Source organism: Somniosus microcephalus, chromosome 12 (genome assembly GCF_052327205.1).
Source record: "Somniosus microcephalus isolate GS21.2 chromosome 12, FLI_Smic_1.0, whole genome shotgun sequence".
Classification (NCBI taxonomy): domain Eukaryota; kingdom Metazoa; phylum Chordata; class Chondrichthyes; order Squaliformes; family Somniosidae; genus Somniosus; species Somniosus microcephalus.
The window spans coordinates 81,872,673-81,885,979 of record NC_140998.1 but is presented as its reverse complement, the minus strand read 5'-3'; the positions used below and the strand labels follow the sequence as shown (position 1 = coordinate 81,885,979).

At 43.2% G+C, this 13,307-nt stretch overlaps 1 protein-coding gene across 4 annotated transcripts in view; it reads right to left on the bottom strand.

Moving 5' to 3' along the window:
• Positions 1–1,747: 1,747 nt before the first annotated feature.
• The window catches only part of LOC147109357 (F-box only protein 34-like), a 64,823-nt gene continuing 53,263 nt past the window's right edge, over positions 1,748–13,307 (bottom strand). For all 4 annotated transcript variants that reach the window (XM_086003234.1, XM_086003233.1, XM_086003235.1 and 1 more), the window contains one exon: positions 1,748–6,772. In XM_086003234.1, the coding sequence (XP_085859360.1) occupies positions 4,540–6,762 (2,223 nt within the window). In that variant the 5' untranslated portion in view covers positions 6,763–6,772 and the 3' untranslated portion in view covers positions 1,748–4,539. The remainder of the gene's footprint in view (positions 6,773–13,307) is intronic.

The following is a 13,307-nucleotide window of genomic DNA, read 5'->3' as shown; positions in this document are numbered from 1 at the left end:
AACTGCATGAGGTTGCGGGAAGTTGCTGCCCAATTTTCACATAGTGATGAGCGCAGTTAGCCTCACCATTAGTTCTATCGCAAAATCCGGCCCATTAGCTCTTGTTTTATGCAGTTTATGAATCTGCATACAGTTGCTGTCTCTGCCCATTGGGTGTCATTGCAGAGCAGCTCACGTTTGAGCTTCCAATGTGTCAGCCATCAGCCACGATGGTAGAGGTGGTAAGCAGGAAGGAGGCGCTTTCACATTCAAATTTAAATCTATGTTTAAAAGTTTTGTTTCTTTACAGGTTTCCTTCAACCTCCACCCCAAACAGCTGTTTACATTTTCTGGAATATTGACAGCAAATACCAGGTAAAGAGCTTTATAAGGCATCAATTTTATAAGAGCTTCATTTAACAAAGCCATGTTAATGTTCTCACCTTCTGTCCCAACCTCTCATCACCCCACCCCATCTCCCCCGCTGCTCTCCCTATCCTCTTTTTACCCAGGCCATCCCTTTTCTTCACTTTCCCCCCTTTCTTTTCTCTCCCCTTGGCTCCGCCACACCTCTTTCCCTTTTACAACCCCTTCCCACTTCAGCCTATTTGGAACTAGTGCAGTCCTCAGCTGCGACACTAGGGACCCAAGTCTGCCACTCCACTTGGTCCTCCTTAAAACCTGTTGATGCCTTGGACTATCCTGGCTCGAGAGAATATAAGGACTACAATCAATGTTTAAAAACATCTATGTTCCCAACAGCATAAAAGTCCCCCATCCCCCCGCAACTCTTCTCTAGCCTCTATGTTCTACTGTGCCCTTCACACCTCCCCTAGCCTCTAATCCTGCCTCTCTCCCCCCCCCCCCCCCTTCTGGCCTCCAGTGATTCACTCCTCTCCCTGCACTGATCTAATTATAGGAACAGGAGTAGGCCATTTAGCCCCTCGAGCCTGTTCTGCCATTCAATGAGATTATGGCTGGCCTGTGACCTAACTCCTTATACCCACTTTTGCCACCTATCCCTCAACAAAAATCTATCAATCTCAGATTTAAAATTAATTGACTAACATCAACTCATTTACAGAAAAGAGTTCCAAACTTCTACCACCCTTGGCGCGTAGAAGCGTTTCCTAACTTCACTCCTGAAAGGCCTGGTTCTAACTTTTAGGCTATGTCCCCTAGTCCTAGAATCCCCAACCAGCAGAAATAGTTTCTTTCTATCTACCCCATCAGTTCCCGTTAATATCCTGAAAACTTCGATCAAATCACCTAAGTGGATGTGCTCACACTTGCATATATTGAAATTCACTTACTAGTTTCGCCCATTCACTTATTAATATCTCTTTGTAACAGAGTGTTTGTGCAATCTCTCCTCATAACAACCCTTGGAGTCCAGGTATCATTCCGGTAAGTCTACACTGCACTCCCTCCAAGGCCAATATATTCTTGTTAAGGTGTGGTGCCCATAACTGAACACAGTACTCCAGGTGTGGTCTAACCAATTCAACAGGAGAGTTACTCAATTATTAAGTAAATCATATACAGTTCAATATTTGCACATTAAAAAAACAAAAAGGCAACAATGCAGGCGTAGGACAGGTATAAATAACCTAACTACTGGTAACAGATACACACACAACAGATAGAATCATGATAAAACATGTAACAGATGGCATAGAATTATGACCCAAGAGCGAAGTTCTGAACAATGAGGCTTGTGTACTGGTGCAATTGTAAACACTGTAGCCAAAAACCAAGATCAAGCCACTTCTATGGTGAAAAGTTGATTAAGTTGTAATCAACGCAAAATTTGGCTTTATTAACAAATGGAATATTTGGAGTCTGATACAGCTTCCAACATAATATTGATAAACGTTTACTGTAAAGAAAGGCTACTTTAAAAGATTTAATCCAGAAAAGGGGATATAATGAATTTCTATATTAGGTACCAAACATTTACAACCAGTAATATTTTTTTATTAATGTCCCATTTTATTCATTTTACAATTTGTTTTAAGCTTATAGAAAATTGTAAGTTAATGTACATGACACACAGAAACAGCAGCTATACAATTGTGTATCCTAACTGCTGAAATGTAAATAGAGATGCTTGCAACGTCGAGCACTCAAAAAGTGAAAGTGTTTTGGAGCAAGCAGCAAAAAAATTTGGTGAAGGGCAAAATACATTCTGAAGCAAAGCCATATGCAGCGTTACAGGTTATGCAGAATTAAGGAGTCAGTAGCCAACAGGTGAACATTTTTAGGCACCATCTGAAAAATGTTAAGTGCATTGGTGATCAAAAACTAAAAAAAACACATGCTTGTGCCAGATTTATTGCATTTGATGGGATACCTTACTATAATTAATGAAATTCGAAGTAATGCAAATGTTTACAGGACAGTACCAATGCAAAAATAAAATCCTAGCTGTGACTACAATCAGGAACATATGTATAAATATGTAATCAAGTCATGTATCCCAAGCTTGCAAAGGCAGTCTTAAAGATTTATTTAGCAAAATGAATATATCAACAGTACTCTTACAATCTAGTCTTGGGAGTGTTATAGACAGTGACTTTTAAAAGGAGGCATAATTTTTGTTACAGGGTAACTAGGCACGTCATCGCTTTAAGCAAAATACTGCAGATGCTGGAAATCTGAAAATACACAGCACGCCAGGCAGCATCCATAGAGAAAGGAATATAGGGTTCATTTTTCAGGCCGATGACCTTTCATCAGAACCCTACCTTCCTCTCTCCACAGATTCTGCCTGACCTGCTGAATGTTTCCAGCATTTCCTGTATTAGCCTCAAAGTTCACCAACTGTTTCATGATGTTGGACATTTTCAATATTGCAGTTAAAGAGAAAAGTACAATATTCTTAAAAATAAAATACTATTTATCCCCAGACGTGAGAAAACAAACAACTACTTGTACCGGAGCATGAATTGAGATGGATTTTGTTAGTTGTTCCCTTTGAAGGGAAATCCCAGAAGTCAGATTTTTTTAAAAAATACACACACACACACACACACACAAAATGTCCACCCCTGATTCAGATCATGCCATCAAGGAGAGGAGAGGGTGTTTTTTTTTGCTACTTTCATTTTTTTGAGATGGGGGGAAGAGGAAGGAGGAAAATTAAAAATGAATCTTTTTAAAGTCAAGCTGCAATAAAGCTTTTGACTGGAACTCAAAACATAAAACCACAGGGGGTTGGAATCTTACTCTAGTGTTGTAGCTGAAGTAGTTATATTGAACCATGGCAATTTAAAATGTTGCTTGGATTTAAACATGACCTGTTAATATTTTGGGGATGAGGCCTGATATTTTTTCCACACTACTTTAGAATGCCACGACGCAATTTTGCGAGTTACGGCTTTTTTTTTGTGGAGAGCTTTGTTTAAAATAGATTTTTATTTCTCATTCTCATCGGCAAACAAGATTTCAATGATAAATTTAGATCAGTTGGATCAAAACACTGTTTACCATGATGTAATGAATTTTATTTTTGATATAAAGTAGTTATATCTTATTTCAACACAAAACTGGTTAATCTTTTAAAACATCCATCTTACTAAAATGACTGCTTTATACAAGGGTTTATATAACTCTCCACTTACGGCACCAAAGCTTTTGACCTTAACTGAGTAAAGGGATGTGTTCATCTGTTGACTAAACAGCAAAATACGTACAGAAGTGCTTTCAGAAACCAAAAGATGTACATACCAAGTAGGAATAAAAATCGTATTTTGCACTGTGCAAAATATCTTTCTCTACTTGTTGAATGCACTTAGTGAACACCCTTACATTTTATAACTATCGGTTACCTGAATGAGATTTATGAAAATGCAGAGCGAAGAAAATACACTTCCACTTAATTTCTTTTTCAGACCAGAAAAAAGGCTCCCAAAAAACAGTGCGACTCATCAATCCAAAGCAAGCATTGCTGTACACTGATAACGGAAAATTAAAACTGAAGATCCAAGCAATATTACTGAAAAATTTCAAGCAGCTTCACATTTTGCATAACCTGTAATTTTGCAATGCCAATAATGTATTTTTTTTCCATGTACTTGCCCTAACATCGTCTAGCAACACTTGACTATTGTAATTCTAAAACTGTCTTAGGTGGCCAATTTTGTTAACATGTATTTTGAGTTCATTCCCACGCCAATATTTTGCATTTTCACTTAAATGTAATTTTAGGTAGAATATACAAACTATTCAAAAGAAAGACCAATATTTAAAACAGACTAACTGCAACACTAACATAGCTGCATTGTAGTGGTTTGTTGCTGTGCCAGCTACATTAACAGTACAATACTATCATTGATCAAACACATGATAGAGCAAATACTGCACTTCACTCACAGCTAATGGCTGCTGCAGTTCTGTACATGCAGATTCATATGAGCCAATATGATCATACTGTACAATGTAAACAGTGCAGGACTGACAAAATATTCCAATTTCTACAGGAAGCAGACGGTTCAACAGGAATATTCTTAAACCCCCAGTCAGGCTAAGCCAAATCCACGAATTCTTTTTTTTAAAAAGTCACATTCCTTCTCCATTCTTCTTCTTTACTTTTTCATATATTTGTTGGATGTGATTACAAGACTGCACCCAGTTATTATCATGAAGCCCAATTTTACAGCCTGGTGAATCTTTTTCCGTCTGCCAACAACACATCCAGTATGAGCGCCCATAGGGTAAAACCTTGTAATATGGTTTTGAGTGCCACCGACATGGTGACACATCCCCTTTTGAGTAATGCTTTTTGCACTGCTTGCATGGATCATCTTTGTATCGTGGGTCACAGACCCAGCGTGAATCTGTTGCTCTAATGTCATAGTTTTCTATAATGAACTTGAAATAATGGCATGTGCATTTAAGAGCTGCCAGGGTTTTGGTAGGGAGAAACATGAAAATCTTCACCATGATGTGGTGTGGTAAAAAGGCCATGTACTGCCGAGGCTCAAGAAGTTGTTGGATTTTGAAGCGTGTTTCTAGGAACTCATGAGATACTTGCCGCCTTAGAGGAAAGGGCTCAGTTAATGAAGGGCATGTGGTTCCAAATGATAGAAGAGAATTGCCCTGATATGCTTCTAAGCAACTTCTGTCAAATGTTCTGCTTTCAGCTGTCAGAAAGTCATCCCTGCATTGTGCAACATCCTGGATTTCCTCAGTAGTATTTTCATTTGAATCCAAGTTTTTCATATGGGACTGTTCAAGTGTGAAAAATAATTCTCCAGGAAGTGGTTCCTCACAAGGTTCTTCCTGATTAGATCTAGTTACTGATGTACATTCTGTTGCTCCATTCAGCCTACTAACCAGATTCCCATCCACCACACAAGATACCAGCTCCTCATCGACAATAAAATCATTTGCATACTCACCCATACCATTCCCTGGTAAAGTAAAGTTTGATACAAACTTATTGTCCATTTCCCAACACAGGGATGGGGTATTACAGGACTCCACTGACATCCCAACATCATTGCTGAAAACTTCTCCGGTACTGGTTAGCAATGAGATTTCTTCTTTGCAGGTTAATGAAGTCTCTTTGTTACAGAGATCCAATACAACACCTGAAATGTTAATAGCTAGAGATGGAACATGTGTAGCATCGTCCTGTGATTCAGTGCAAGGTTTAGGACAGCTTGTGCTTATGTGGCTGTATTGTTCTTTGCTTTCCCCAATATTATCACTTGTTCTGGCTATCCCAGTGGATGGTCTAACAACCTCCGTACTCTTGGTGCTTTGCTCTGACTGGTGCGGAGTCAGCAAAACCCTCCCCACCCCTCTCCGAAAGCTATTATTCCTAGACAAACTCTCCCCATTTCTGTCATGCTGATTTTTCAAGCACTCAGATTCAAGCTTAGCTATAACTTCTATAACTCGAACATATTCACCCTGTAGTTTATTATTTTCAGTGGACTTTTTGTGGCTTAAACCAAGCTCGGGTCCTGTGGCAGAAATGGCTTCTGGTGATGGGGACCCTCCCTTTGAATTTGCAATACCTGGCAGGTTAGCATTGGCATTTGTAAACGTTTTGCTACAGTCTGGGAGTAGAGAATTTGCCCTTTGTTCTAGAAGAGCCACCATTTCTGCTACAGAAAGGGAGCTACTATGACACAGTCCATCACCATTTTGTTTATCACTATTTACAGAAAAATTCTCCTCACTGCTACTGGTTGTTGGGGGGTCAGCATGTAAACACCTTCTGTCAACATCCTTCACACTTTCTTTTATTCTCATTGGTTGAATTTTTACTTTCTCTAGATCAACAGATTTCCTTCTGCGTTTAGCAGTTGTGACCTCGGTATCCCAGCTGCTTTTTATTTTCATGGAACCCGTCCTGTTATTGCACTGATGTGCTGCAAAGAAGGCGATTTTCTCCTTTGTGTTACCAGGTTTTATGACCGCCCAGATATCCAGTGGTGCCTCCCCTTCTTCCTGATGAATTGAAGGAGGCAAAATATTTTCAGACATGTGTTTCTTTCTTCCCTTAAAGGTAACATTATCAGCTGGATTCCTCATATTGCACATTTTATTTTGAGAAATGAAACCAAAAGGTCTTGGACACCACAAGCTGATGTGAGATGCCACAGTACTAACTGTAATGGATTTACAGCATGACTGTTTGTTGCAGGTGGATTGGCATCTTTCAACTCTTACAGTCGCATGCTGGCTTGAGCAAAGCCCTCCAAGTGCCTCTTGGCTTGATTCAAGAGATGCATCTTTCTTTTGAAGCTTTGGATATGGCTTAAGGTGCATAGTGGCCAACCTGCAAATAAAGAGGGAAATGGTCACAGTACAGCTGAAAATTTCCTGATTTTTATTTATAGAAACACTAAGGAAGAGGTACTGTGCAATATTTTACATACTATATCAGTACCAACCAAAAAATATTTAAATTAGTCTTGTGTCATAGCAATTATATCAGCTTACGACACAATATTAATTTGTGTAAAAGTTCGGGAGACCAGAGCCCATGGAGCCTCCTACTGTGCTGTAAGCTTCTATACCTGGGAGCTCTACAAACAACCTCTACATACCTTCATCAGTGAACAGCATCCTTGGCAAGCCACAGCACTGAGCATAACTACACCCCGATGCACATAACATAGCAGGCCAACCCCTTTATTAGTTGAAATCAAACTAATTTCTCAAATGTCAACAGTTTGCGTCGTCAGAAAGAAAATCCTGTTTTACCTCAAGGAGAAAGCCGACATGGCATTTCTGCAGCAGACCCACCTCAACCCTTCAGAGCATACTGAACCCAATAAGATCTGGTTGAGTAAACAGTGGCCACACTACATCTCCCCTTATCTCTGGAGACCACCCTACCCGGAGAGGGCAGCCACTTTTATCGTGATAACGGGTCAAATAGCAGGGGAATATATCACAATACCTATAATGTGGACTCCCCCACTTAAACATTCCTCTCACTTAGTTTCAACTCCCCACCCATGATCCTGGAAAGAGACTGAAAATAGCACTCTTCATCACCAGGTGGACCAGCTCTCAGCAGACATAAGGCACCTTGTAGGTGGATGGTGAGCTCGGGAGACTCAACAGATGAGTTTTGGTTCTTAAGGGATTTCAGTGGCAAGTTTAAGGTAAGTATGTTGCTTAATGATTTATTGCCTAAGTTTTACATTTTCTAGCTGTTTCTACAGCTCTAACTAAGTGGTTGCTGGATGCTAGTTCAAACACAAGCAGCGAGATGCGAATTGGTGATTGCACAACTGTGTTGACTGGTGCAGGGGAACAGTTCCAACAAGCATATAAAGACAGCACTCCAGAGAGTCAGCAGAAAGAATTAGAAGTTGAGAGATTAAGAGTGCTTTGGTTCTTAAGGAAGCTTGGTGCTGAAAGGAAGCTCTGACTCACTGTCTGGACCTGTCTGATAAGAGAAGTTTTGTCACATTTAGATGGGACCAGCACAAGAAGATATCAGGGTCACATGGACACCACGTGTGCAACATGCATAATATGACGAAAGGTCACAGACCTGAAACATTAACTCTGTTTCTCTCTCCACAGATGCTGCCGGACCTGCTGAGTATTTCCAGCATTTGCTATTTGTATTTCAGATTCCAGCATCCGCAGTATTTTGCTATTGTATAATATGAACCGCCCTGAATCCACAAGGTACGCAGAAGGAATGCACTTGGATGAAATGTCAGTTAATTGTGACTCACAAACATAACATTGCTAAGCTCAAGGAACAATTGTTTACATACAGGACAAGAGTGTTTATCCTGAAACACACACTCCAAATAATGGTTACTACACAAATTGAGAGTCAAAGTTTGATAGTGAAGCAAGACGAGGAGATGGCTGACTGCCCCCAGGGGGGACAAAAGAGACAGGAGTTAAAATTGCAGAGATTACAGAGTTTCTCAAACTATGGTTCTTGAAAAACCCATTAAAGCAGACAAAGATGGCAACTAAGAGGGCAGCCAAGAGCAATGCATGGCACTATGGAGCAAAGGGCTTTCTGCAGGAAGGAGGGGGTTGACTGAACAGGAAGATAGCTGTTGTAAGGCACTCTAATTAGGAGATTGATGGTGTTTTCTGTAGTCGTGGCTGGGAGTCTCGTATGGAATGTTGCCTCCCGGGTGCAGGGGTATGGGACCGAAAGCGGATGAGTAAGGTTCAAGAGCCATAGGGTTCACACTGGAAAGGGCGGGTTTGAGATATTACAAGGCCATTTTCAACAGTTGGAATAGATTAAGGTTCAAGACCTCCAGAACAGTAATCTCAGGATTGCTTCTGGTTCCATCTGCTGCATCAAAGAGAGAGATAGCTAAGGCATGTGAAAGTGTTGTTTAAAGGATGGTGTATAGGGAGGAGGTTTCAGATTGCTTGGATCTTTGGGACTATTTCTGGGGAACAAGGAAGCCATACAGGAGGGTACCAAACTTTTTGCTGAGTGTGGGGGAGGGGAGGGGGGTAGCTAGAGCAGTCCAGGAGGATTTAAACTAGTGATTGGAATGATATAGGCCACCAGATCAAGAAAAAAACATTAGCCCTGAAACTATTAAAATATGGGGAAGTCAAATATAATAGTTCTCAGAGACTTCAATTTATCAGGTATAAATTAGGATTATAATAGGAGAAATTGAGAAAAACATGTTTCTGGACTGATAATGAATGGTTAACATGACCCAAATGATTAAATAACCTACAACGCAGGAAGTGACATTAAATTCAACAGTGTGAAATAACCAGGTAATGCTGAAGCAGGTTACAGTGAGAGCGCACCTTGGAAATAGTGACCAGAATATGGTGGAATTTAGTGTCTAGAATCTAGACAAAGAGGAGTACAACACACAGTTATTAGAAAATAGTTTGTAAGGGAATGACGAGCAAGCGGAGAGCAGTAGACCGGACCATTATTTTTTTAAATTTTTTTAATTCATTCATGGGATGTGGGCATCGCTGGCAAGGCCAGCATTTATTGCCCATCCCTAGTTGCCCTCGAGAAGGTGGTGGTGAGCCGCCTTCTTGAACCGCTGCAGTCCGTGTGGTGAAGGTACTCCCACAGTGCTCAAAGGGAGGGAGTTCCAGGATTTTGACCCAGCGACGATGAAGGAACCGGGATATACTTCCAAATAAGGATGGTGTGTGACATAGTGGGGAACTTGGAGGTGGTGGTGTTCCCATGCGCCTGCTGCCCTTGTCCTTCTAAGTGGTAGAGGTCGCGGGTTTGGGAGTTGCTGTTGAAGAAGCCTTGGCGAGTTGCTGCAGTGCATCTTGTAGATGGTACACACTGCAACCACAGTACGGAGGTGGAGGGAGTGAATGTTTAAGCTGGTGGATGGGATGCCAATCAAGCGGGCTGATTTGTCTTGGATGGTGTCGAGCTTCGAGTGTTGTTGGAGCTACACTCATCCAGGCAAGTGGAGAGTATTCCATCAACGCTCCTGACTTGTGTCTTGTAGGTGGTGGAAAGGCTTTGGGGAGTCAGGAGGTGAGACACTCGCCGCAGAATACCCAGCCTCTGACCTGCTCTTGATGCCACAGTATTTATGTGGCTGGTCCAGTTAAGTATCTAGTCAATAGTGACCCCCCAGGATGTTAATGGTGGGGGATTCGGTGATGATGCCACTGAATGTCAAGGGGCAGTGGTTAGATGCTCACTTGTTGGAGAGTCATTGCCTAGCACTGGTGTGGCGCGAATGTTACCTGCCACTTATCAGCCCAAGCCTGAATGTCATCCAGGTCTTGCTGCATGTGGGCATGGACTGCTTCATTATCTGAGGAGTTGCGAATGGCACTGAACACTGTGCAGTCATCAGCGAACATCCCCACTTCTGACCTTATGATGGAGGGAAGGTCATTGATGAAGCAACTGAAGATGGTTGGGCCAAGGACACTGCCCTGAGGAACTCCTGCAGCGATGTCCTGGGACTGTGATGATTGACCTCCAACCACAACCATCTTCCTTTGTGCTAGGTATGACTCCAGCCAGTGAAGAAATCCCTCCCCCCGATTCCCATTAGCTTCAGTTTTACTAGGGCTCTTTGATGCCACATTCGGTCGAATGCTGCCTTGATGTCAAGGGCAGTCACTCTCACCTCACCTCTGGAATTCAGCTCTTTTATCCATGTTTGGACCAACTCTGTAATGAGCCGAGTAGTCCTGGCGGGACCCAAACGGGCCATCAGCGAGCAGGTTATTGGTGAGTAAGTGCTGCTTGATAGCACTGTCGATGACACCTTCTCTCACTTTGCTGATGATTGAGAGCAGACTGACGGGGCGGTAATTGGCCGGATTGGATTTGTTCTGCTTTTTGTGGACAGGACATACCTGGGAAGTTTTCCACATTGTCGGATAGATGCCAGTGTTGTAGCTGTACTGGAACAGCTTGTCTAGAGGCGTGGCTAGTTCTGGAGCACAAGTCTTCAACACGACAGCCGGGATGTTGTCGGGGCCCATAGCCTTTGCTGTATCCAGTGTGCTCGGCCATTTCTTATCACGTGGAATGAATCGAATTGGCTGAAGACTGACTTCTGTGATGGTGGGGACCGCGGGAGTAGGCCGATATGGATCATCCACTCGGCACTTCTGGCTGAAGATGGTTGCAAGTGCTTCAGCCTTGTCTTTTGCACTCACGTGTAGGGCTCCGCCATTATTGAGGATGGGGATATTCATGAAGCCTCCGCTTCTCATTAGTTGTTTAATGGTCCACCACCATTCACGACTGGATGTGGTAGGACTGCAGAGCTTTGATCTGATCCGTTGATTGTGGGATCACTTAGCTCTGTCTATAGCATGCTGCTTCCGCTTTTTAGCATGCATGTAGTCCTGTGTTGCAGCTTCCCCAGGTTGGCACCTCATTTTTAGGTACACGTGGTGCTGCTCCTGGCATGCTCTTTTACACTCCTTATTGAACCAGGGTTGGTCCCCTGGCTTGATGGTAATGGTAGAGTGAGGGATATGCCGGGCCATAAGGTTACAGATTGTGGTGGAATACAATTCTGCTGCAGTTGGCCCACAGCACCTCGCGGATGCCCAGTTTTGAGCTGCTAGATCTGTTCTGAATCTATCCCATTTAGCACAGTGGTAGTGCCACACAACACGATGGAGAGTGTCCTCAGTGTGAAGACGGGACTTCATCTCCACAATGACTGCGGTGACCACTGCGGTCATGGACAGATGCATCTGCAACAGGTATATTGGTGAGGAAGAAGTCAAGTAGGTTTTTCTCTCGTGTTGTTTCTCTCACCACCTGTCACAGGCCCAGACTGGCAGCTACATCCAGCAGGACTCGGCCAGCTCGGTCAGTAGTGGTGTTACCGAGCCACTCTTGGTGATGGACATTGAAGTCCCCCACCCAGAGTACATTCTGTGCCCTTGCTACTCTCAGTGCTTCTTCCAAGTGGTGTTCAACATGGAGCAGTACTGATTCATCAGCAGGAGGTTTCCTTGCCCATGCTTGACCTGATGCCATGAGACTTCATGGGGTCCGGAGTCAATGTTGAGGACTCCCAGGGCCACTCCTTCCCGACTGTATGCCACTGCTGCCACCTCTGGTGGGTCTGTCCTGTCGTTGGTACAGGACATGTCCGGGGATGGTGATGGAGGAGTTTGGGACATTGGCTGAAAGGTATGATTCTAGGAGTATGACTGTGTCAGGCTGTTGTTTGACTAGTCTGTGGGACAGCTCTCCCAATTTTGGCACAAGTCCCCAGATGTTGGTGAGGAGGACTTTGCAGGGTCAACTGGGCTGTGTGAGCCATTGTCATGTCTGTAGCCGGTGCCAAGGTCGATGCCGGGTGGTCTGTCCAGTTTTATTCTTATTGTTTCTCGTAGCGGTTTTTTTTTTTTTACAACGGAGTGGCTTGCGGGCCATTTCAGAGGGCAGTTAAGAGTCAACTGCATTTTCGAAGAGGAATTAGAGGAAAAAAGAACAATTTCAAGAATACACTCGTTAATGCACAGCAGACAGTAACATTAAACTCAATACTGTGTAATAACCAGGGAAGACGTACAGTAGAGAAAAAGGGCACCCGATAAGAGTGAAAAGTACTGTACTGCAGGGAGCAAGGACAAAAAAATGCTTTCTTCAAGTATAAAACCAAAGGTAGACCAGAAGACTGGAATTATGAGAATTAAGGTTCTGAAACTGATCAGGAGAGCCAAAATAGATGGGAATAGGATTGCTAGGAATATAAAACATAACTGTAGTGTATGTGCCTTTAAGAGCCCCCTGTGTACTGTAATGCCGGTAATGGCCACTCGGGCTATATAAGCCTGTATATTGTGTTGTATCAGTTAGTTCACCTCCAGACTTTGTTCAGTAAACATCTGTGAAACTAACTCCTGCCTTCAGTGTCTCTATTAACACACGGATACAACAGTGGCGACGAATTGGAAACGGACTTACCTGCAATTCGGCAGCACCTCGATTCCTCAGACGTCCAAAGTCGAAGAAAAGCAAGAAAAAAAAACTGTGGTTTCACCAGCTAGCCGAGCTGGTGGCAGGTACTGCAATAATCCTTCCTGGGCGGCGGGCTGGGGCTCCATTGGCTGGCTCTGCAGCGAGGCCAAGCAGCGAAGGCGGAGGCAAGCAGAAACAGACGGAGGGGGGGGGAGCACTCGGGAGACGGCCGGCGCTGCAAAGCAGGGCGGCGTTCGGACCTAGCAGAGGGGGGGAAAAGTCCCAGAGAGTCCAGCGGGAACGAGTCTCCACCTGCAGCAGCGGCAGGAAACGCCATTTTTTTCCAGGATGCCTAAGGCTGGCAATATTGATGCTTTTGATAACTATATAGAGGATTGGACCACATATGTGGAAAGAGTGGAGGTAT